General features: G+C 40.3%; 3 protein-coding genes across 3 annotated transcripts; 2 read left to right on the top strand and 1 right to left on the bottom strand.

Moving 5' to 3' along the window:
• Positions 1-3,597: 3,597 nt before the first annotated feature.
• Positions 3,598-14,712, bottom strand: LOC118099223 (dihydrolipoyllysine-residue succinyltransferase component of 2-oxoglutarate dehydrogenase complex, mitochondrial). The gene is made up of 15 exons (XM_035143620.2): positions 14,556-14,712; positions 12,296-12,329; positions 8,316-8,358; positions 7,760-7,824; positions 7,593-7,667; positions 7,426-7,481; positions 7,223-7,331; positions 6,503-6,637; positions 6,096-6,169; positions 5,927-6,024; positions 5,622-5,752; positions 5,436-5,509; positions 5,267-5,350; positions 4,999-5,166; positions 3,598-4,748 (listed from the first exon to the last, which is right to left on the bottom strand). Exons 1-15 carry the CDS (start codon positions 14,616-14,618, stop codon positions 4,614-4,616), a joined length of 1,344 nt encoding a protein of 447 aa, XP_034999511.1. The 5' UTR covers positions 14,619-14,712; the 3' UTR covers positions 3,598-4,613.
• LOC118099224 lies at positions 8,512-11,226 on the top strand. The gene is made up of 2 exons (XM_035143621.2): positions 8,512-8,968; positions 10,423-11,226. Exons 1-2 carry the CDS (start codon positions 8,734-8,736, stop codon positions 11,013-11,015), a joined length of 828 nt encoding a protein of 275 aa, XP_034999512.1. The 5' UTR covers positions 8,512-8,733; the 3' UTR covers positions 11,016-11,226.
• Positions 14,713-15,182: 470 nt separating the features above from the next.
• Positions 15,183-22,755, top strand: LOC118099276 (prospero homeobox protein 1). Its single transcript, XM_035143717.2, has 5 exons — positions 15,183-15,203; positions 15,576-16,899; positions 17,263-17,364; positions 17,829-18,023; positions 21,636-22,755. Exons 2-5 carry the CDS (start codon positions 15,577-15,579, stop codon positions 21,801-21,803), a joined length of 1,788 nt encoding a protein of 595 aa, XP_034999608.1. The 5' UTR covers positions 15,183-15,203; position 15,576; the 3' UTR covers positions 21,804-22,755.
• Positions 22,756-22,812: the final 57 nt, after the last annotated feature.

The following is a 22,812-nucleotide window of genomic DNA, read 5'->3' as shown; positions in this document are numbered from 1 at the left end:
CAAGTCTTTTACCTCTCAAGACTTTTTTTGTAACTAATCACCACTGTGATTAAGTAGATATTTAAAAGTGCAAGTTACCCCTTATTTAATTATATTAATTTGAAATGATTTACCTTTATTCCCATAGGAAATGGTTTCGATGATTCTGCTGCCAGATGCTTGGCTGATGTGGTGTCAGCAACAGGTTGATCAGGAAGTTTGACAAGAACTGCACAGCCACTATATTCTACAGGTCAATGAAGGATCAGGTCAGTGTGGACAGTCTTAAACATTAGGAAGAAAACTTGCTTTTCCACTGAACCCCAGTCTAACCCTGCAGATTATTACACCACTGTTCCGTCCATGGGTTTGTTTGTCAGCAACATTACGCAAAAATTAACAAACAGATTTCCGTGAAACTTGGTGGAATGTCGGGACACAGGCCGAGAAATAATTCTGAACATTTTGGTGTGTCGAAACAAAGGGACAGATCCAGAAATACTTTTTAAAAACATTTTATTTTTGATATTTTCACCAATTTCTCCACGGATAATTCATGGATCCTAATGAAATATAACTCCTAACTATTTAGCTAACTGATATTTATGAGTGTTTGCAATTTGGTACCAATCCAAATGAAATTCCAGATTTAGTGAATTTAAATGTGGTTTCACAAAGGGACTGTTGGGCCTTGGCGCTCCACTGAGTGACATTCTAGTTCCAGATTTATTATCATGAGGGTTGAAAGCCTTGATACATATTTCATGCTACTTTGGTTTAGTGGGAAAACACATTTTTTTGTAGAGCAGGAAAAAAGAGCGACAAACAGATGTTGTGCAGATGTTTTCTCTCCTTTTAAATTACAGTGAAGTGATTTAATCACTTGATACCACACAAATCACCCATAACCATTTAGGAACTTGAGTTAAATGTCACGCATGAATGTAATTCTGACTTTGTATTTTGGCCGTTTCTCTTTGTTGCAGTCGGTTTGCTGAGCCGTCATAGAAACAGACTCAGAGCAGCTGGACACAATATGACAGATCTGACGTCTTCAGATGAAAGTTTCAAGTCATTATTCATATCTTAATGTTCTTCATCTGCACAATTACTTTTGTAAACCAGCACAACTCTCACAACAGTACAAATAAAAAGATATGTCAGTGCCCATGAGGAGGGACTGACATCGCAACCGCCCCCCCCCTGTGCTTCTCAACCCAACCCACTCGTGTCCAGTGTGAACACTTGAACCTCTGACACCCACCAGCTGCACCCACCTCAGCTCTGCCAGCTGTGTGTGCGGCCGGGGGCCACGGGGGCCACGGGGGCCACAGCCTCCTCCGCTCCATCCAAAAATAATCTTCAGGTATGAGGGGAGAACAAGAGGAGGAAGAAGAAGGGAGCTGGCGTCCACATCAAAGGGCCGAGAAGAGGAGAAGAATAGGGCCAGATGCAGGCTGCTTGTTTCGGCTTGTAAAGGAAACGGCACAGTTATGAATATGCATGTCAGCAACATTTATGCAGGCCCAGCACAGCAGGATTATTAATCTCAAGGTGTGAGATCCAACAGTGCCATCATCTGACAATGACATGGTATGACATGATACACCATTTCATATGCATACATTCTTTGTGTCGTGAGTAAACAGCTTAACACGATGATATCATAGGTAAGATAGAACATTTTAAAACCAAAATCCAATGTCAGTTAGTTAGCCACATCACTGCTGAGCAAAAACTACTGAGCATATTTCCACAAACCGATGGGACATGGGCCTAGAAAGAAATTATGAATTTGACAAAGTAGCAGATCCAGGATTTTCTTTGATACTTTTGATAAAAATACAAATAAATCAGGCACAATTAAGTTGTGTATTGTGCCCTACAACATGACATGACTTTCCCATTTATCAAAATAAACTAGAAATCTCTTCTCTCGTACTTTGCATTAAACAAAACATAACAAGGCTGTTTGAAGTTGTTAAACTGAATCAGAGTGTCTGTAAGAAAATAATGAACAAGTTCTTACCGTGATGTGTCTCCTTGTTCCTGTATCTCAATAAAAAGATCAGACACCAGCATTGTGATGTTAAATTTGTTTACATGAACTCAGAAAAAGTTAAATGATTTGTCGTGAAAATTCCAAACATGTTGCTTCCGTTTTTAACCTGTAAAAAATGATGTTGTCCCCGTCTGCATTAATAGGTGATGCATTTTCCAGCACACTTTTACAACAGGATTTTAATATTAGTTTGCACATGCATACAAGAGCTGAACATTTGCCAACACATGTGAAGATGTTTATATGCTGTATCTGACTATTTAAAGTTAAAGTTTAAATGGAGAATTTAATAACATTAGTAATTGTATCATCAAAACACCATTTTCCCCCCAGTTGATCTGAAATGTGATGCTTTATATAATGACATTGATATAATTAGCTTATTTAAAAGAGAAAACATAAGAGAATAATTTAGGTAAATGATCTCTCTGATGTGGTTTAATGAAAACAAACAGCTCACTGCCAAATTTCTAACAGGCCATCTTTCATGTGAATGGACACAAAGACTTAAAACCCCACGTCTTATTGAGCGCTCCGATTGGAAATTCACAGATTTGGCCAAATTTTGCAGATGAGACAAAAACCTGCCAATGAACCCTTCAGATATCTCTGCACCCGCTGGCACACGCTGCCAATTACCATCATGTGGAAAGCGCTAATGGAATCTTGAGCAGTAATAAAAGTAAATAATTAAATTAGAGGAGGCCTTGTATCATTGTTTGCTGTATTCAGGTCCATTAGGACCTCCAGTATTCTCATGCTAATCGAATGTTTGGAGGTTTTTTTTTTTGTGCTCTCATTATGAATCCTGTGTTTTTCCTCCAAACAGTGTTGCTCAGACATTTGTGTAGGTGCTGGCAGAGAAACAAAGACGTACATTAGGAGCCATTGTCCCCCTGTGATTATTAAAGTAAACAGAAATAGTGAAGGGGGATCATACACAGCTGCACACACTCCAGCCTGTGTCTGTGAAGTGGCGTAAAGGGCCGTGCAACCCTTAAGACTTTGTCAGAGATGATCACATTAGCTGCAGCTTCTCGGGAGCCGAGTGCGTGGCCGGCTAATGAGGCTTTGAAGATTGGGCTCTGGCGGAGGATTCGGCTGCAGCGGAGGATTCGGCAGCAAAATAGATTTGGCACGAGATAAAATGCTGCAGACGAGATCGATGAGGAGAAGAACCCTGCCTTCCTGTTGTTCTCTTATTTTGCCGTTGTCATATTTCAGAGTTCTGTTCAAAAAGGCAAAGTCTGTTACTTATAGATGGAAGTTTCTCTGATGCAGTGTACGCTTGGCTGAAATAAGTATTATGGTCAGTATCAATGAATGTGTAATCAGATATGATACACAGATATGAAAATACATGAGATCTGTCTTGTTTGCGCAGAAAAAAGTTTAAAACCAAAAGGGATTAAATGTATAATTCTACTAAAGCAGGATTACAGCATATCTTTAAGTCTGGAACCTTAAGATGACAAAAAAAATTAAGTTTCAGTGAGAGATAATTATTAAAGAATTAATAGGAACACAACATGTATGTACAAAGTTAGAGAAGGAAATGTGCAAGACAAGTTTTATTAAATAAAACTCTTGAGATGTTTCATGGTTAAAATGGTTTCTTTAAATAGATACACGTATTTTATGTAAATTATAGCACTGGGAAAGATCCAAGAACATAAAACACAAAAACATGAAACCAACTTGTGCGTTTCGAACTCTCCCCCCCCAACGAAAAGCCCATTAAGTAACATAACATATATTTGTATATGTAAAAAAAGAAATAGTGTCTGGTTGGTGTTTTCTGTAGATGAACAGTGAATTCAGTCTGATCAACACTTTAGATTTCGAGGGCAGTGAGAAAAGTTTAAAAAACAACAGAATATAGTGCAGAACATGATTGAAGTGTGCGAAGCAGGAATATAACTGAACTCATTCACCTCTACACACGTTCTCGTCAGACGGTCAACATGGATTTCCAGGTATGGAACTGATATACACAAGTTCCATACACAAAAAAAACCCAGTTTCCTGATCCTTTTTTTCCCAGACGGCAGCTACTGGTGATGACTCGCAGCAAACCGAGGAAATCTTTCAGTCCTGTGTTAACATTAAAACATCTTGAACTCATCTGAGGGAGCGACGTTCGGCCCGACGGTGGAAAAAGTGGCTCAGGAGCATCGACTGGGGAACAGGGGAGAAAGTCCTGCAGCCAACTGTGACTGAGGGGAAAGAAATTGTATTTAACCAAGACGGGGACACTGCAAATGTTAATCTACTGATACATGTGACCATCTGAAGAGCACATGGGCATAATAACACACCCTTATGTGTGTTTTCTTCAACAAAGACATGTAACGTCAACGTGACTGGAGAAAAACTATTTTTCTAAACTTTTTTTGTTTTTAAGCGAGGGGTGGATAATTCAAATCAATCTCTATAAATAAAAAAGCGTATTTAAGCTCAATGAGTTTGACTAAACACTTAAAAAGATGACAGTGGTTGTGTAGAGCGTTTTGTGCGTGGTTTGTGAAGTGGAGTTCATTTTAAGCGGCTGAGCGATGCGGTGGAAGAAACATCACATGTCCAGAAGCAGCAGTCGTGGATCTTCCACCACGGATTTGATCTTGCGCAGGAAAGTGACGGCTTCTCTGCCGTCGACGAGTCGATGGTCGTACGTCAGCGCCACGTACATCATGGGCCGGATCTCCACCTGCCACAGCACAAAGAAGTTTTCTTATTAACTTGTGTTTGAGTTAATCAGAATAGGAAACCAGTAGATCCAGCTTAGTATGTATAGCCACTGCTTGTACAGGCAGATAAAAAGGACTTCCTGGTTTTTGTTCTGTATCGTGTGACATTTAAACAACAAGCAAACATACATTTCATAACTCTTTGGAGCCTTTTGTACCAGTACAACTTTTCTTGACCCAGTAGACACACTGGTTTCCCTGTGTTCTTACTTGGCCATTTATAGCAACAGGTCGCTCGAAGATTCCGTGCATGCCCAGGATGGCGGACTGGGGAGGGTTGATGATGGGCGTTCCAAACATGGAGCCGAACACGCCACCATTGCTGATGGTGAAAGTGCCTCCGTCCATGTCTTCAACAGCGATCTCATTTTTACGAGCCTGAGGTGAACAACACAAAGTATTTTGTCATTGTAGTTAAAAACAAAGCTTTAATAGGACACAATGTTTTTAGGATGCTGTTGATCACAAGGCTTCTTACCTTTTCTCCCAGAGCGTTAATGGCTCTCTCAATGTCAGTGAAGTTCATGGTCTCAACGTTACGGATCACTGGAACGAGGAGCCCCTGAACATGCACACGATGTCACTTTTACTGTTAAACGGCAACAGGTTTTACACAAGAATGTAAAGTTTAGAGTCAAAGGTCGTACTTTTGGAGTTGCCACGGCGACACTAATGTCCACATAATCCCTGTAGATGATCTCTTTAGTGGTATCATCGATGACTGGAGTAAAAAACAGAAAGTTTAAAAACTTTAACACTTGGCTTTATGGTAATACTTCAATTCAATTTCAAGTAATAGAAAACACATTGTAAGTAAGTGTGTGTTGTCTCACCAGCATTGACAGCAGGTTGGTCAGTGAGAGCATGTGCTGCAGCTTTCACAAACGCTGACATGAAACCCAGTTTGATGGTGTGCTTCTTCAGGAAAGCATCCTTATAGAGTTTCCTCATCTCCTGAATGTTGCTGAGGAAAATCGATGATATTACAGAGGAAACATGTTTATATGAAAGTATCAATATGCCCCTTGATCACATGTGACACTGGAGTGCACACTCTGCCATGAAATGTGAATCAGGTTGTTTCGTATCGAGCTTGTGATCCTGAGGGGCCAAGCTTTAGATCCTTCCTGTGTCTCACCTCATGTCGACCTCGTTGAAGGTGGTCAGCATGGCGCAGGTTCCCTGAGCCTCCTTCAGCCTCTGGGCGATCCTCAACCTCATACGGTTCATCTTCACCTGAAGAACAAAATGATCTGTGATCCATGTTTTTTACATTGTTGGGCAGCCATGACCAAAACATGCGTTACCCTGTTTTCTCCTCTGCCTCCTGCTGTTGGAGGAGCAGGTGCTGGAGGTGCAGGAGTAGCTCTGACGGCAGAAACTGCACAGAGAGAAAGAGAGGCAGGCTAAAAATGAAAGACCTAAAATCCTGTATTCAGATAAATCTGACCAAAATGCATCTTAATCATAAACTAATTTGGTGAGATAAAATTACGCAGCAGAAATAAATAAAATTAATTTTCTGAATTCTCCAGTACCGAGAGCAGAACAGATAATGTCAAAACTTATCAATACTACAATCTTTAATCATTTAGCCCTATTATACCATATTTGTGTACCCACCCCTAGTAGTGACACACTCGTATACATACTTATACACATTAGAATGAAAACATGCTATCAGTAGATTTATATGCAGGAGAAGGAAACACACCAGGTTTTGCTGGGGCAGCCTGTGGTGGCGCTGGGGTCACTGGCATGGCTGTGGGGGTTGAAGCTGGAGGAGGTGGTGGAGGAGGAGGCACTGCAGCTTCTGCAGCTGGGGCGGGGGCGGCTTTGGCAGCGACGACTGAGGAGACAAGACGTAGAGAAGGAAAAATGAAGTAGAAATGATTCACAAAACATACAATGTGTGTCAGTGTGTTCATTGTGCTGTCGTGAAACAATACTTTTTTTTTATCAGTTTAAATTTGGTTGTAAACCTTCGGCTTTTCAGTCACTTTACAATACAGTTTAGACTTTGTTTACACTGTCTATATTATTTATACTAATACAACACACAACTACAGAGTTCAAAGTTAACAATGTGGTGAAAAACAGATCCTGTCTTTGCTTCACAAACAAACCCGTTTTATTACATATGTTTTAAGTTACAAATGATTTAATTCTGTAGCATCAGCTTTAACATTCTTATCTAAGATGTAAATCTTTTAAATCAGTGTTTGATTTAAGTTGTATTTTACCAAGGCCAGGAATCACACATGAAATAAAATAACTGTCTAGTCGACACATTGAATTATCAAGAGTGTGTTATTTTGCTGTTCATGTTACTGACTAACAAAATATGTTGTGTAGACTGGAACCAGCATTTAAATAGTGCCAAGTTTTTCTGGTTCATTGATAAAATGAGAATCTGATGTTCAGTTAAGCACACCTCCTTTCCGCAGTTTGAAGAGGGGTGTTCCTGCTTCTACCTTCCCTCCGTCGGGAACCAGCAGCTCCTCAATCACTCCAGCTGCTGGAGCCGGGACTTGGACAGAGGTCTGGAACAACAAAATACACAAGTTTTACATTATCTTTTAAAATTTAGTTGTAAAATAATCCTGATTTGAGGTTGATGCTCTTTCTTGTTCGTACCTTGTCCGTCTCAATTTCACACACCACCTCATCTTCTGTCACTGAGTCGCCCACAGCTAAAGCAGAAACAATTTTTCAGTTTCATCTTCTGACACATTCATGAAACGATACAGGAGACTGACATGTGTGAAACACTGATAATATTTCAGTCTTATACAAATACAAACCTTTCTCCCACCTCACGTCTCCCTCCGAAACAGATTCTGCGAATGCAGGAGTTTTGACTGTGACGACATCATCCCCTGAACAAAGGCAAAAGCAAGTGTTACAGTTAAATCAACACTGGGCAGAGCTGAGTTTAAGATAAGCTGCAGAGAGCTGTCTCAGTACGTACTGTGAACAGCTGATGTCCTGAAGTATCTGATGTGGAAGACATTCACTGGTGATGGAAATTGACATCTAGAAGAAGAAAAAAGCAAGCCTGTTTATTTTTTAGACAAATGAAAGAATTTTATTCTACAAATAACTAGAGGGATACAAATAATGATCAATTATATTTCTGAATAATCTTTCAGCTGTTTAGCTCCTTTCAGCTCCCGAGGATCCCTTCAAATATCTATATTTATCCAAACATAAAAGGCAATCAATTTAAAATGATATAAAATAGAGAAAATGAAAAATGTAATTATATATTATTGTTATATGTATATCATTGCAGTATATCTATATAATTCATATTCTTAAAAATTATATTAAGAAGAGAAAAACAAATGCTTAGAACAATTTATTGACTTACTTTTTCACTACTAAATTTATTTTAAGTACAGGCAATACAATACTAACATACAGATGTAGTGTTGACAGCTCAGTTATGACACATGAATAAGGGAGATGCATGTTCCCCTGAGGGACATTGACAGAAAAGTGTGAAAGTGGGAGGAGGCACTTACATCTGCGGACTTCTGTAAACTAGCCGGCTGCAGACAGAGAGGCCTGAAAGGTGAAGAAGACAGTAAATCTGTCACATGACAGGTGACAGGAGTTGTGTGACAGCTGCAGTGAACCGCTCCTCAGGCAGCTCGGTCATTCATAAGCATTACGCACAGTGCTTCGGGTGTGACACTCAGAGTTTATTCATGAGAAACAATACAGACACCGTACAAACACACATACACACATATTACTACGTGTTCCTTTGTCCACACGGACGTTTTGACAGCGGATCAGTTTTGATCCACGTCCATAACGCGCCTGTCAAGCGCACTGGACATGCGCACAGCGGCGTAAACAGGAAGGAGCGCGCGTTCCGGTGCGCACAGGAAGTACTTGGTCGTTAGCAGCAGACGGAGCTAGGCTAGAAACGAGAAGATGGCGAAAAGTAAGATCCGGGATTTCTTCTCTTGGTCCGACGACGAGGTGGAGCTGCTGCTGAAAGTGACGCAGGAGTACAAGGCGGCCATGGCGGCGCAGAGCACCGACTGGGAGTCGTCGCAGAGCAAATATGGCGACATACTGGAGCGGTACCGGGAGTATTATCCGTCGTCACAGGAAGCCATGGCGACTGGAAAGGAGTTCCCCCATAAGAAAGAGGAGCTCACTAAAGGTATGTGCGCCTCACGTCACGGGAACATACGGGTCGTGTTTATAAACGTCTTCGTGTGTAGGAAAGTTCATCTTGAGAGGGGGGAGGGGTTTTCTTGATGCTTGGATGTCAAAGCCGTTTTCAGACACCAACTCCGGAGGACGTCCGCAGAATCGGGTCGAGACCTTCTCCGGAATTAGTCTTTCACATCACGAACAACGCAGCAGGAGGTTCTCCAGTCAAAACACGTTGATGACAACACGGGAGTCTCCGGAGTTTTCAGATGAGGGTCGGTGCAGCAGGGTGTTAGTGCATCAACTCTGCTGTGGAGATCACATGTTGTTGTTGACAGCACATCCACACCAGCGGTGACAGTTTGACAACAAGCCCTCTTGACATCTTCCTCAGGGTCTTCTACGTGTACAGCACCGCTTTTCATTCTGAGACATTTGTATTCTTGTCTTTTGTTATTATTTTTTGCGTCCAAACAGCCGAGACAGAGGTAAATAAAAAAATTAATCGTGAATTCATGAACTGTCACGTGTTCGAAACGTCAAAACGCCCCACTCGCTTGCGTTGTATCCTGCGAAAGATTGATCTCCTGTTGTTTTTTCACATGGGCTAATTCAGACTTTCTCCTGAATTTTCCTTTCGCGCATGAGCAACGCAGAAAGAGGTTCTCTAGTCAAAAACATTCACAATCATGCAAACTCCAAAGTGGATCAGATGAGGGGTGGGGCAGCAGACAGAGGCAGGATGTACCGCATCAAGTCCTCTGCAGATCACATGTTTTTGTTTACAGCACATCCACACCAGCGATCAGAAGGTCAATGCTCTGTTGACATCTTCATTAGGGTCTTCTATGTGTATGGCACCGCCTTTTCATGTCCCGTGTTTTTTCACGTGGGCTCAATCAGACTTTATGAAGTTTGCCTTTTAAACATGTAAAGTGCAGCAGGAGATTCTCCACTCGGACATATTCACCACAACACAGAAATCTCGTATTCAGGCGAGGGGTGGTGCAGCAGACAAAGGCAGGATATAAGTCCGCTGTCAATAGCACATGTTTTTGTTTACAGCACATCAACACCAGCGATTGCCCTTATCACCAAAATCTCTTTTGACTTATTTGTCATTGTCTTTCAAGTCCTTCACCCTTTTTCCCCCTCTTGAGATAGTTGTTTTCTTCTTTTTTGCATCTGGGCATGTTAGAAACATCAACACGCCCAATCGCTTGCGGTGAATCCTGCTGAGGATCTCTTTTTTTCTCCCATGGGCTCATTCGGACATTCTCCAGAGTTTTTACTAGGGTCCTGGCCCGAGGTACTTTAATGAAAGTCCTGGGCTCTCACTTGGGCCTTTGCATTCTCACAAGATTCTCTGGAGTTCAGAGCATGTCTGAAAGCAGCTTAATTGTGCTCCAGGATAAAAGAGAAGAAAGAACTAATACATTTGTGTTATTTCTGTGTTCACAGGACAGTTGACCACAAAGCTCAAGGCCATTCGATTCAAGTACAGACAAGCGGTTGATTCTGGACGAAAGCGTGGTCACGGGCGAGTGATCCTGCTCTACTTTGAGCTGTGTGACTCCATCTGGGGAGAATCTCCGGTGACGCAGGTATTGAGTGAAGGCATCAAGACCGAGGACGTGCAGGAGGCCCTGGATACAACCAGCTCAGCGTATGGTGGGTCATCATCATTGCCCAGCGAAGATGGCGTTGCAGAGGATAATGGGTCTGCAGAGACTGCGGGGAGTCCATGCCAGAGACTCAGCGCTTCCCTGTGTGGCTACAGGCGAAACAGGCTGAAGAGGAAACTCGTCATGGACAGTGTCACGCAGGAGGATTTGGACATTAAAAGACGACTGCTGCAAAGGTTAGAGGCTACAGACGACTACTTTGTTCAAACCATGGGTCACTGGTCTTCTACAATGGACCGCTTATCTGACAATATTGAGCGACTGGTACAGCATATTGTCTGCTCTGGAAACAACCTCCCCACTCACCACACACATCCCACCACAGCCCCTATCCCTATGGACACACAGGCACAAGAGGGCCACTCCTAGATCACCGCTCACCTTTACTCGACCAGCACAGCATTGGACTGAACCAAGACCACAGAGACTATGCAGATGTGTAGATATTTAGTCTTCATGTTTGTGCCTTCTTTTTGTAATCCTATTTTTTGCATGTTGTAATATTTCAACATTTGCTAAGTCTGCATGCTCTGTAAATATTTACTGAGTTGGTGGGATTTATTAAAAACTATCAAAAGCTGTTTTGTCTTCTCCATCAATCTGAATGAGGACCCAAACATTTATTTAAAAACATGTAGGGGTCTCTAGTTAGAATTTCACCTTTGTTACATGGTGGTTCAAAACATGTACATGTCACACCTATAACTTTCAGACTACATTCTCCAAGACAAAATGTATTCAAGGAATTCAGTAGTTAATTTTCAACATTTATTTAGCATGCATTTGAAATACTTGAAGTACAAAGTATAAACTCAAATACTCCACAGTAGCACAACAGTTCATAGCAAAGGCAGACATTGCATTCATCTGAAAGCTGTACCATTACTACTGTTCATAATCCCTGTGTAAAAATGATTGTGTGCTCTAAAAAAGGTCACACATCCTGTTTTCATTACTTTCCCCTCAGTTCAGTTGTCTGCTCACATATGCTAAGTGGCTGAAAGTCCCTGTCATACTGGATAGCAGCAATTATGCTTTGTTCAGTCACAGCCTCTCTGTGCAGTTCACAGTAGTTGTGCAGAACAAAACACGTAGGTTACAAAGGGAAGATCAAATGTTTGTGTTTGGTTGAAGTTGGCAACAAAATCCTTCACTTCGATATCTGTACTCTTTTTTTTTATCTAGGGCCCAGGAAGATGGTAATGACCTTACAGACTTTTCGTATGATGACTGAAAATGCATTCTGAATGCGTGAATGCATTCAAATGCATGAATCTCAGGATAAAAAAAGATGTGTAATACACGTAGAAGAGCGCTAGAGATGTCAGCCTGGAAAGACGAGCTTCAGGAGGCAGTGTTTTTGTGCTGTAAACGAAAACATCTCACGTCGAAATTTAAACTTCCTGTGTCCTGCCTTCCGCATGCTCGACCCAGGTGCCGCACCTCACCTGAATGTTTTGTAAGTTTTCCAGTAGTAGGGAACACATGACACAGAAAATCTCCAGCTGCGTTCTTCATATATGAAAGACAAACTCCAGAAAATGACAGTACCCCATTTTCTGGACATTTTCCAGAGATCTGAAAATAGCTTAAATATCTCTTTATTTCTGAAGGACTGGTCTACGTAGTTAGTGTATAAATATACTCACCAGATACACTTTGTCTGTGCAGCACATTATTGGCCTGAATGGATAGAAAAAGAGAAATCTGTTAAAAGTAATATCAATTTGTTTGTGAGTTCTGTCCGGTTTATACTGGATGACATACATTTAAGATGAATGAGTGAGCATCCAACCAGAACTTGCTTTTCTCCTTAACTGAACACCAAGGAACCTAGTGAATCTGCTGTAGCACAGCAGCCTTGGCCAGTATGATTGTAAACAGACATGCATGAACATCAAGTCTTCTGCACTCACTCACCTGTAAATACTGGCTGTGCAGACACAAAACAAAAGACTTATCACCTTAATCTGACTTTCAAAAGTTCCATGCAGTGCACCATGCTTTTAAAAAAAGGCTTTTCTGATTTCTTGATCTTTGAGTTGAAACACTGGATTTTCTGATGCTAGCTGCTGGTGAGAGTTAACTGTGCTGAATTACTGTACGCTCTGAATCATGTGTGTGGGTGTAATGAGGGCTGGGCCTTTGTTTGAAGCAGGCTGTTGAGTTCTGGCTGCTGCTTCTCAAGTGGAATTGCACGTGACCCTGGCCTGAACCAATGGATGTGGGATGCCATACAAGGGTGGAGTTCTCAGAAACACACCAAAATGTCTACAATGGATCAAAAGCATGGGCAGACATGCAGCCACTTGAGTTTCCATTATTTTTCCTCTCCAGAACAACTGGTGTCAATTACGTACCATGAAGGGCAGAGATTACCTTATACACACTAATGAACCACTAGCATATTCAGTTTTATTTTGAGTTAAGTCTTCTTGAAGTGATTTTTTCAATGTCAAAACTCCACATGGATTCCCTCACGTGATTTTCAAAACTCTTTAGTGCCATTAAATCTACTGACATGTTAATGGTGGTGACTTAGTAGAGAGTAAAACAGCTGCTTTGCAATATATTCTGGCTCCAGTAAACCTACCTGACATTTCTACAATGAAATGATTATTCGGTCAGTTGATCAAATTCAATCTTTAAGCAATAATGCAAGAAAAATTACACTTTCTCAAACTTATCTAATCAATAATTAAAATAATGATTGCAACCCCGATTATACACTTAGTTGCCAGTTTATTATTTTACACAAACTATTGCCACAGTCTAAAACAACGGTCCTGCAATAAAGTATGTTTTCATGAAGGTTATAATGATCTGTGTTTGTTTAAACTGTGTTTTAGACGTGCTGATTCAGCTTAGTGATAATTTAAGGCTGTGTCTCTGGTGCTGTTGCATTAAATTATACAGATTGAGAGGTTTCTGTTATCTATTCTCATCTACCTTCACTGATATAATTAGGGTGCACAGAATTCATTGAAAAGCAGTACTATTCAACAGCATCACTAACTCTTACCTCCAATAATGACCAACAAGTTGAATCATCGCCTGCGTAACATGAAGGTAGGCTGAGTTTGACCTGGGTGTTCCTAATAAACTGGTAACCCACTGTATCCCACTTTATAGGAGCAAGGGTGTAACACCACAGAAGCAATGAGTGAATTTAACTAAACACCTTTAAAAACACTTAAATTTAACTGAACATTGCAACATCCATGGAAAAATAATTGACTGCAGGAGAGTTGTGTTAAGGGGCATTAGCTTTTAAATGTGAACATAATAAAGTGACATGTGCTTATGTTTCTGCAATCAATAATCAGATGACAACACCCTAATGGCAGAAGTACAAACCAACCAGGTTCTCTCTCTGGTGATCAGGTTTCAGCTTGGTTACCTGACCACAGCAGAGAGAAGAAGACAGCTGAGCATGTGAGAGGAAACCATGTGGTCCCCTCTCTGCACACACATGTCTAACAGGACACATGTCTGACAGGTCACCCACCTCCTCAAGCAGCAGGAACATGCTAACATTAGCCTGCCACGTAAAACACCCCAAAAACAGTTATCGTAGCTTGATATCAACACAGAGCTCTTTTAGCTTGTTAGCTTAGCCAGTTTGTTGTGACTTCCTGGTTAAAGCTCAGGGTTCAATAACTGTTTGGAAATGAAGGTCTTCCTTTCAAGTGTCACGGTAGTCTGTGGGAGACGGTTCAGGGCGTGTTGACAGAGCCGAGCTGCGGGTGGAGCGGTCAGTGTCGGTGTCCTTGTGGCTAAAGGCCCCCGCTTCCCAACAAGCTAACCCCGGCGCTGCGCTACCACACAGCCGGTGGAGTCTGGTCATAGTTAGCAGGAGCAGTTTCAGAGTTAACACACATATCGGCTCGGTGTTTGTTTCGTTCCTACCTGGCTCACCGCTGACAGGGACCGGCCCAGCGCCCGGTAAGCACACCGGGACCGTGACAACATGGCGGTAACTAGCGGCTGAGCCTCTGGTTGACAGCCGGAGAAGGAGCAGTGAGCGGCGGCTAACTTCTGCTGCTGCTGCCGCTGCTGGGAGGGACCACTGCGGCTGAGGGAGGGGGGAGGTCCCCCGAACAAAAGCGGCAAAATCGGTGACTTGCTAAGCACCAAACTGTACATCACGAACTAAAATCCAACAAACATCACGTATAGTGTGAATTAAAACATATTTAAATAAGTCAAAAGTATATAATTAATAGCACAACATCAGGTCTGTACCACTGTCCTGTTAGAGAGATGTAACCATACAGTCCGTGGGTGTGACTGACACTTTTTAAATTCTAAAAACTTAATATTTCAACTACACTAATAAAACAGATGAAAACTATTTGATTTAAGTGTTTATTCCTCATTCATTGTATTAACAGTGGGCTGCTCCATCCAAATAATGTAAAGGTAATGTTATTATGGGGATGGGTTGGTGCATGTGACCACGCCCCCTGTTGTCTCAGCTGGACCAGTACAAATAACAGACACTTTCCCTCGTGCAACTTTCAGAGCTGCTGCCTCCTCTGCTCCCCTCCACACTGGGTAGGTTATTTCTCACTTTACTAATAGATTCACTTAGTTATATTAAAATCTAGATTTTAATATAACTTAACAGGAATTGATGCAATTGAGAAATTTGCGAGAACAACAAATTACTTGTCTTTGCTCGCTGTGCAAATGTTAAATTCATACCTAAAATTAGTCTTTATTTTCCTTTGTCAAGCAATATGATATTTAATTTTTTATTTTCATACTTGTTTGAAAATGCAATTCAGTTCCTTGTACGTAAAAAAAATGATTTGTTAGTGTTTCATTTTCAAGAATTACAGGAAGAAATCCCATTTTCTAGTCTTGCAACACTTCAATTATCTAATCAATGTAATTTTCCCACTGTTGTCTTTCTTACCATGGAAGCATGGATTCAAGTGTTTGGAGCGAGGGCTTGTATTCCACCAACATCTGCCTTGACGGCGGCACTGCACAGCATCTCTCCTCTTTCCCACCCGACCCTGTGCCTTCAAATTCAGATGCATCAGGTGCTTTTGTGACTTTTGCCAAAGACGATGACAACAAGAAACTGGAGAGTGGTTATTATAGCAGAGGTGAAGCTGGTTCGAGCTTGATCCATTCTGGCTCAGGGGAGCTCGTTGCCCCCTGCTCTTTAAGAAGGCACCTGTCTCCTTCAGCCGGTTCTTGCGGTCATCACGACAGGAATCTTAGCAGTGGACGTCAAGCAAAGCGTGCCCGAGTAGAAAATATCATCAAAGGCATGACCAGCTGTCCTGGCATGCACTGCCCAGACGTGACGGCAAGTCAGCACGAGTGGGCAGACTGCGAGCAGGAAAAAGAAAGGATTAGAGGACTGTCTTCGCATCAGGAGCACATGGAAACAAAGGGATCTGGTGGCGGAAGTCACAGCCTGATAAGAAAGCAGCTCGAGAGTCAGCAGCAGCACTTCCGACAGCTCAGAACAGAGTTCTACCAAATGGATGAAGTAACCGAAACCACAGAAAACAGTGAGGAAAAGTACCAGACTGGAAACAACTCTCCTGACACATCCCCAAGGGATGCATTTACAGATTCATGCAATGAGTTTGAGAGCAGCTCAAGTCGAGAACATCAAGGCTGTAAAAAAGTGAAGCTGATGAGCTACTTCCAAACCAAACCTGAGAGAATCAAGCTAATGGCAGATGTCTTAAAGTACGAGCTGTCCAGAGCCGTCAGCAGGAGTGTTGACTCTGTTTTTAAAAGTATGCCGCTTCTACAGACATCAACAACCCAAGAGGGTGTAGAGACAGATGTACCTCTTCAGTCATCAGTGTGTGAAGATAAGAAAACAGGACTTTCATGTTGTGGGAACACAAAGGTGCATGTTCCAGATGTCCAAACCGAAGCTCTGTCCCTGGTTGTGCAAAAGTCTCGACTGGAAACACCCGACAAACTCATCCTCCAGCCCAGACCGAGAGCTCGTCCAAAACCTGCGGTGCCCTTCAGTCATGACTCCGCTCTGACTCCATCACAGAAGGATCACAACTCTGCACTCAGCTGGTTGCAAGACGGATGCTCTGAAGTCGGCCAAGCAAAGTTTGAGATGTTCGACGCACGTTGGACTTCGGTCAAGGTGAGATCGAAGGTCAACTCCAGGTCCGCGCAGATCCGCACTGTGGATCCAACGCTTTTAGAAAACCGATGCTTTCCTCAGGTCAAGATGGAGTCCGACAGTCTGGTCATGCTGAACGTATCCTTTTAACAAGATCCAAACAAGTGTCGTCTCATGTTTCTTTTAAAATACAGTTTTGTATCTTTAAGTCAGCAGTGACAGAAAGTACAGGTGACTTCAGAAGCAAGCAATAATTCCTTTTCATTAACCCAGGTATGTGGTATAAACCAAATCTGTTCATCAACACCAATTTCACCTCTTTTTAAAGAACATGGCCACTTTGCATCTTACAGAATCCAATAATTTCTCCCTTTGATCGTGTGAACTTTGAAGAAAATAGCAGTGACTCCCTCTGTCCTGATTCCTTGCAGAAAAAAAAGAAATCAGGCTTTTGTATAGAGGATGCATTTGTGTGTCTGTTTCAACCTTAACACATTTCAGGAGGGTCTGACGACAAATCATCTGAAGAAAGCAAAGCTGATGTTCTTTTACACCCGCTACCCGAGCTCGCTGGTACTGAAGATGTGTTTCCATGATGTGCAGGTGAAAAAAAATATATTAACAATAGATTAAACTATCAAATTATAATCTAAACCTGGCTGAAAAGCACAGATTTAATACATTTTTCATTATGTTGGGATAATTGTTGCGTTTTTCTGTGAAAAACATCTCTGAAAATCTCTATGGTTTTTATAATGAAAGCGATTTCCAACCAGTTTTATGCTTTATGAATGCATTTGTCGCAACAGAATAAACAGTCAAGAGACAACTATATCATTTTTATATTTTATTTCAAATCAGGCAGCATTAAAATCAAGCAATTATCAACATTACATAACTATTGAATTCCTGTGAAACACAAGATGTGTAAATTGTTTTACTTGCTTTACATCTTGTTTTGCAGCTTCTCCAACACAAAGCCTAAGTCATTACAGTATTTATCAAATCACAAAACAGTGATTTCATATTTCATGGACTCACATACCTGTTTCCTGTGTCGTCCCCAGTTCACGCGCTGCATCACCTCTCAGCTCATCAAGTGGTTCAGCAACTTCAGGGAGTTCTACTACATCCAGATTGAAAAGTTCGCCCGCCATGCCCTCGTGGACGGAGTGGCCGACGTGAGGGCTCTGACTGTGGGGAGAGAATCAGAACTTTTCAGGGCTCTGAAAGTGCACTACAACAAAGCCAGTGACTTCCAGGTGAGCTCAACCAGAAACTGAACATGATTGTTCTGAATGTACAAGTTTTCATATCATCCTACCAAAAGCACATTTTTGTGCCGATACAACTTGAATATTCTTTTGAAGAGCAGTGGTCCTGAACTATCTGTTATTATTATAAATCAGTTTGGTTTGGGAGCATTCAATGAGGTATATTTCATTATAGTAACGTAAAATAATAATTTATCACTTTATTTATCATTTTAATGTTTGATCTTGTACAGCTCAACACAGTTTACTTTTGATAGATGTGGTTTGTATTCCTCAGGAGTCTTAAAGTATTTACATTTTCTAATCATTTCCTTATTTGTAATTGGTATAGTTTTCAAAGCAGAATGATACACACAGCCCCCCCCAAGTAGTCGGCTGTGAACTGCTGATGTAATTTATTTTTGCAAAGCTAAAAAAAATCCCATGAACGAATTTGAAGACCTGCTTCATAGTCAGACGTCCTGCATGTGTCAACACGTCAGCTATAGATTATTATTTAGACTTGTTAACATGTACAGATAAATCCAATGTAAAAACCATGGAAATTCATTTGTGCTAGGTGGGTAAACTTAATCACATTATAAGATGATGTTAACACAGAGTACTCAACCACAAAACTACTAAATATACAAACAAAATATATTAAAAAAAAACAACACAAAACAAGCTAATATGCATTTAGTTTTTTTTAGGTATTCTGCTTCATTAATTAATGATATAGCTGATGTTAGAGACTGAAATAAGGGATGGGGGTGAGACATGCTCCTAATTAGAAGCCTCTGTTTTTTAACAGAAGCTTAATATTATAAGGAAAAAAATCACTTTGGTGGCTTCATTATAATAATTTCATGAAGTCAAGTTAAGTCTTTGCTACACTAAGCAGTTAATAACCCAATCTAACCTTATTGTTTATGTAAAGCTTATGACATGTAGCTGAAGAACATGATTTAAATGTTCATGTTAGTGTCCACTTTATTAAGTGCACCTCTACAATCTAATGCTATTCAACTGTTCAAAGGTCATTGAATTTAGAATGAGGTTTTCTATTATTTTCATTGTGTAAGTTTAACTGATTAACTGTAGAAGTCTGGGAGTGTCCCCGCTACATTACAACTTTTTCATATTATACACATGCACACGCACACAAAGAAATTTCAATTATTAATTAAAAATCAATCCCCTGAAGGAAGGATTCATTTCTAACTGAGCACTAACTGTTCACAGAGTAAAAACAGTTTCTGGTTCATCAGCTTAATTTAAGAGTTTTTAATATGCATTTTCTAATTAGTAAAAAATATTCAAGTTAATACCTTTTTTTATTATCATACTGTATAAAAGCAGGGACGACATAGCTGCAAAATATTAAGTATTGTACAACTTTTTTTTAAACAGTTCCCTGACGCATACGCAGTAATATGTAATGATGCAATTAATGTTGTGTTAATTAAACACGACCTTGATTAATGAACCAATAAAAAGTAATGAATTAATTTGAGTCCATGCAAGTTTTTACTAACATTGCCATTCGTCCATAATGAGTCAGAGTTTCTGAGTTTGGTCTGAGAAGAGCTGAACAACCTCCTGATCGTACAATCCATTCTGACTGCAATCCCACATTTAATGGGGGGGGGAGAGATGCTGCGAGTATGACAAAGAAAGGCGTTGAGACTTTTGTAAAAATTTCTTCTCAGAAATGTTTCCTCAGCATAACCACTGTCACTGCCATATCAAACAGTTTCTATCTCCTTTTTATGTGTTTAGTAATCTCTTCATAACAAACTACCATTGTGTATTGTTTATTTCATATTCAGTTTAGCCGTGGTTGTACTGGGAACAAAGCTACATGCAAACATAAAGCCCATTAAAGGGGAAATAATCATTACAGAGCCACCGAGGCAACCTTATCTCAAAGGTCAAACTGGTTTACTGAGGATCTGGTCAGCGGTTAGTGGCATTAAAAAAGAATCTGGTGATCATCCAGCCTCCACACTCTTTAATTGTAGATGTAACCACGAACAAGTCATCAATGAGACTGAATTGAAAAAGGGGAGGCCCAGAGATACCAGACATTTTGGCCTGAGCACATAGACAGAAAGGAAAGGAGACAGGGTTCATTCTCTGGGGAGCATGAATTCAACAAAGTAAACCTTTTGACCAAGTGGTGGTGATGATAACATGTATAGAAAAGACATGGGAATTGATTTGATTCCAGTGGCATTTTCCATTCTGCTTCTTTATCGTTTCTCTCAACGAGTCCTGTTCTATTTTCTGTGTGGGGGAAAAATAATGGTTCCATATGGGTTTTCAACATCAGCACGTTTTATTTTCTCAGTCTGAATTCAGTGTAGCAACAGTAGGAAAAAGGCATCTATGTGTCTCAGGTGTGCAAAAGCTCTGTTGTTTATCAAAGCCTGTCTTCATGGCGTTCATTGTATTTATAACACGTTTCCATAGTAACGGATGTGCAGCTCAGTTGGGAAGCTGAGGCACTTGTCCGTTGAGTATCAAATACATTCCAATGGAATTCAAGCCCATGTTGTTCAGTAACATGTTTCAGAATTTTACGGGTGTTTCACATTTATTTAAAATGACAATTTTACAGACATTGCAATCAGCACCGTTTGCTTTTTGTGGTGAAATGAATCAATGCATCGGACCATTTTTCACTCTTATCCCCGACTCCTTGTTCCACATTTCCAGCGGAATAGATAATTTTTACATCATTTTCTTCCAATGGGCAACTTTCAGAGAAACATGCTGACATCAATAAAAGGAATTGATAATCTCACAGGCTTTTGACTCCAATGGTTTGGACTGTTTGGAATTGGTTCTTGATTCCCATCTCTACTGACAAAATCTACAAGAACATTGCAAATCATCCTCCGAGTCAGGCTCTTGGAAGTTAAGATTTTCTATTTTCCTAAAGGCAACATGTAGAACCAAGTAATGTATTTTTCTTCAATGTTGTGTTCTGGTTTGTTTGTAGAATTTTCCAGCTGCTCTTTGGTCATCAAAGCTCCAGATTGGCTGATGGTGGACTTGCTCTCAGTGCTCCACTCTTAGACCACTGTTTTGACCACAAGCTAAATTTATTGACCGTTTCTCTCACAAAACCCAACTTCCATCTCAAACAGCCCGAAATGACACTTTCAACTTTAGACTGATTTATTACATCCCCTCAAGGCCACCATGGACCACGTTTTTAGATAGAGATTGTCTTCAAAGAAAATCTTTAACTAATTGGAGTATTTTTTTGTAAAAAAGAACCAAGTCTGCCACAATTATTTACAATGATAAACAGTAAATATAAATATGTTAGCAGCTAATATTAGCTAATGGTATTAGTAAGGTAAGTAAAGTCAGTTGTGTGTACTTTAGTTAATGCAACATGTTATTATTTCTACTGACTGTTTGGTTGTCCAATCTCAATTATAATCTTGTTACTTACCTGAATTAGCCAGATATGATTGTAACTATAGAAAACATAATGCAAATCTTCAACACTCGACAACTTATAAAAACAGACTATGATTATGAACAGTATGTGTGTAAGGTTTGATGTAGATTTTTTATTTGTATACATCTTCTGTGGATTCACAGGTCCCTGACAGATTCCTTGAAGTGGCTGAGATCACACTAAGAGAATTCTACATTTCCATTTCAATGGGCAAAGATCGTGATCCATCCTGGAAGAAAGCAATCTACAAGGTGATCTGTAAACTGGACAGCGATGTACCGACTGAATTCAAAAGTCATCACTCTGGATAAAAGCCAACAAGGACTTGGACTTACTCGGGCTTTGATCATCAAACTATTTAGTTTTTTGTTTTTATTGAATAATAAACATCATATTGTAAAGGGGGAGGGTTAGTGGTACATTTTGAGTTTGATACATGTGGCAGACCAATCAATGGCTGTTTCTTGTATCCATGGCTGCCTGTTATTGTTGGATCATGAAGTACTTGGACGTCATATGTACTTTGCTATATCAGACATATTGTATAGCAATACTACATATTTTGTATGATGTAAAACTGTTTCATCACAACGTGCAACAGAGGAGACAGCATCTGGTTTTTGAGACGCATTTGTCTTTAATGAGCACAAAATAAGGTCCACACCACATCAGAAAAAAATATATTTAATAATCAGCAGAGCTCATAATTGTCAGAGTATTTAACATGAAAGTTACATGAATGTAAAAGTGATTTAAACATTTATTTATATCCCACCCAGCTCTTACGAACTGTGAGAAAATAAGTGTTTCTTTCTCTCTTCTCTACTCACCACACGGCTCCATTCATCACGTCCCAAACATCTCGTGGTTGGCGGGACCATAGAATATCAACCATCGTCTTCATCATCCGCGCCAAGTTTTCACTGGTAACGGATCCTTGCTTTGTCTTCATTGTTGATTCTCCATATCAAAATTTCTGATGTGTAGAAAATTCTGGATTCTCAAGTACTTTGTGGATGTAAAATTTAAGAAAATATTGACACTTACTTATATTATGTATATTAAAACACTTAATGTTTGTGTAAAGTGCTCAAAAGCATTTGTATGGAACAGTTCATCGAAAACACAACTGCAGCAAGACACTCGAATATAAAATGAGAAAACGTGTTTGATCCCATTAATGAGCCACTCAATATATAATATTTATCAGTCATAAGCAATCAGTGCAGATATTCTGTATAAAACCATATGTTAACTTGTAAATAATTAATAAATACCATTGTAAAGCTTAATTTAATATGGAACTAAATTGTGAGGCAC

This window comes from Hippoglossus stenolepis, chromosome 20 (assembly GCF_022539355.2).
Source record: "Hippoglossus stenolepis isolate QCI-W04-F060 chromosome 20, HSTE1.2, whole genome shotgun sequence".
Lineage (NCBI taxonomy): Eukaryota > Metazoa > Chordata > Actinopteri > Pleuronectiformes > Pleuronectidae > Hippoglossus > Hippoglossus stenolepis.
The sequence above is the reverse complement of the archived record's forward strand: the minus strand, read 5'-3'. Positions and strand labels throughout refer to the sequence as shown.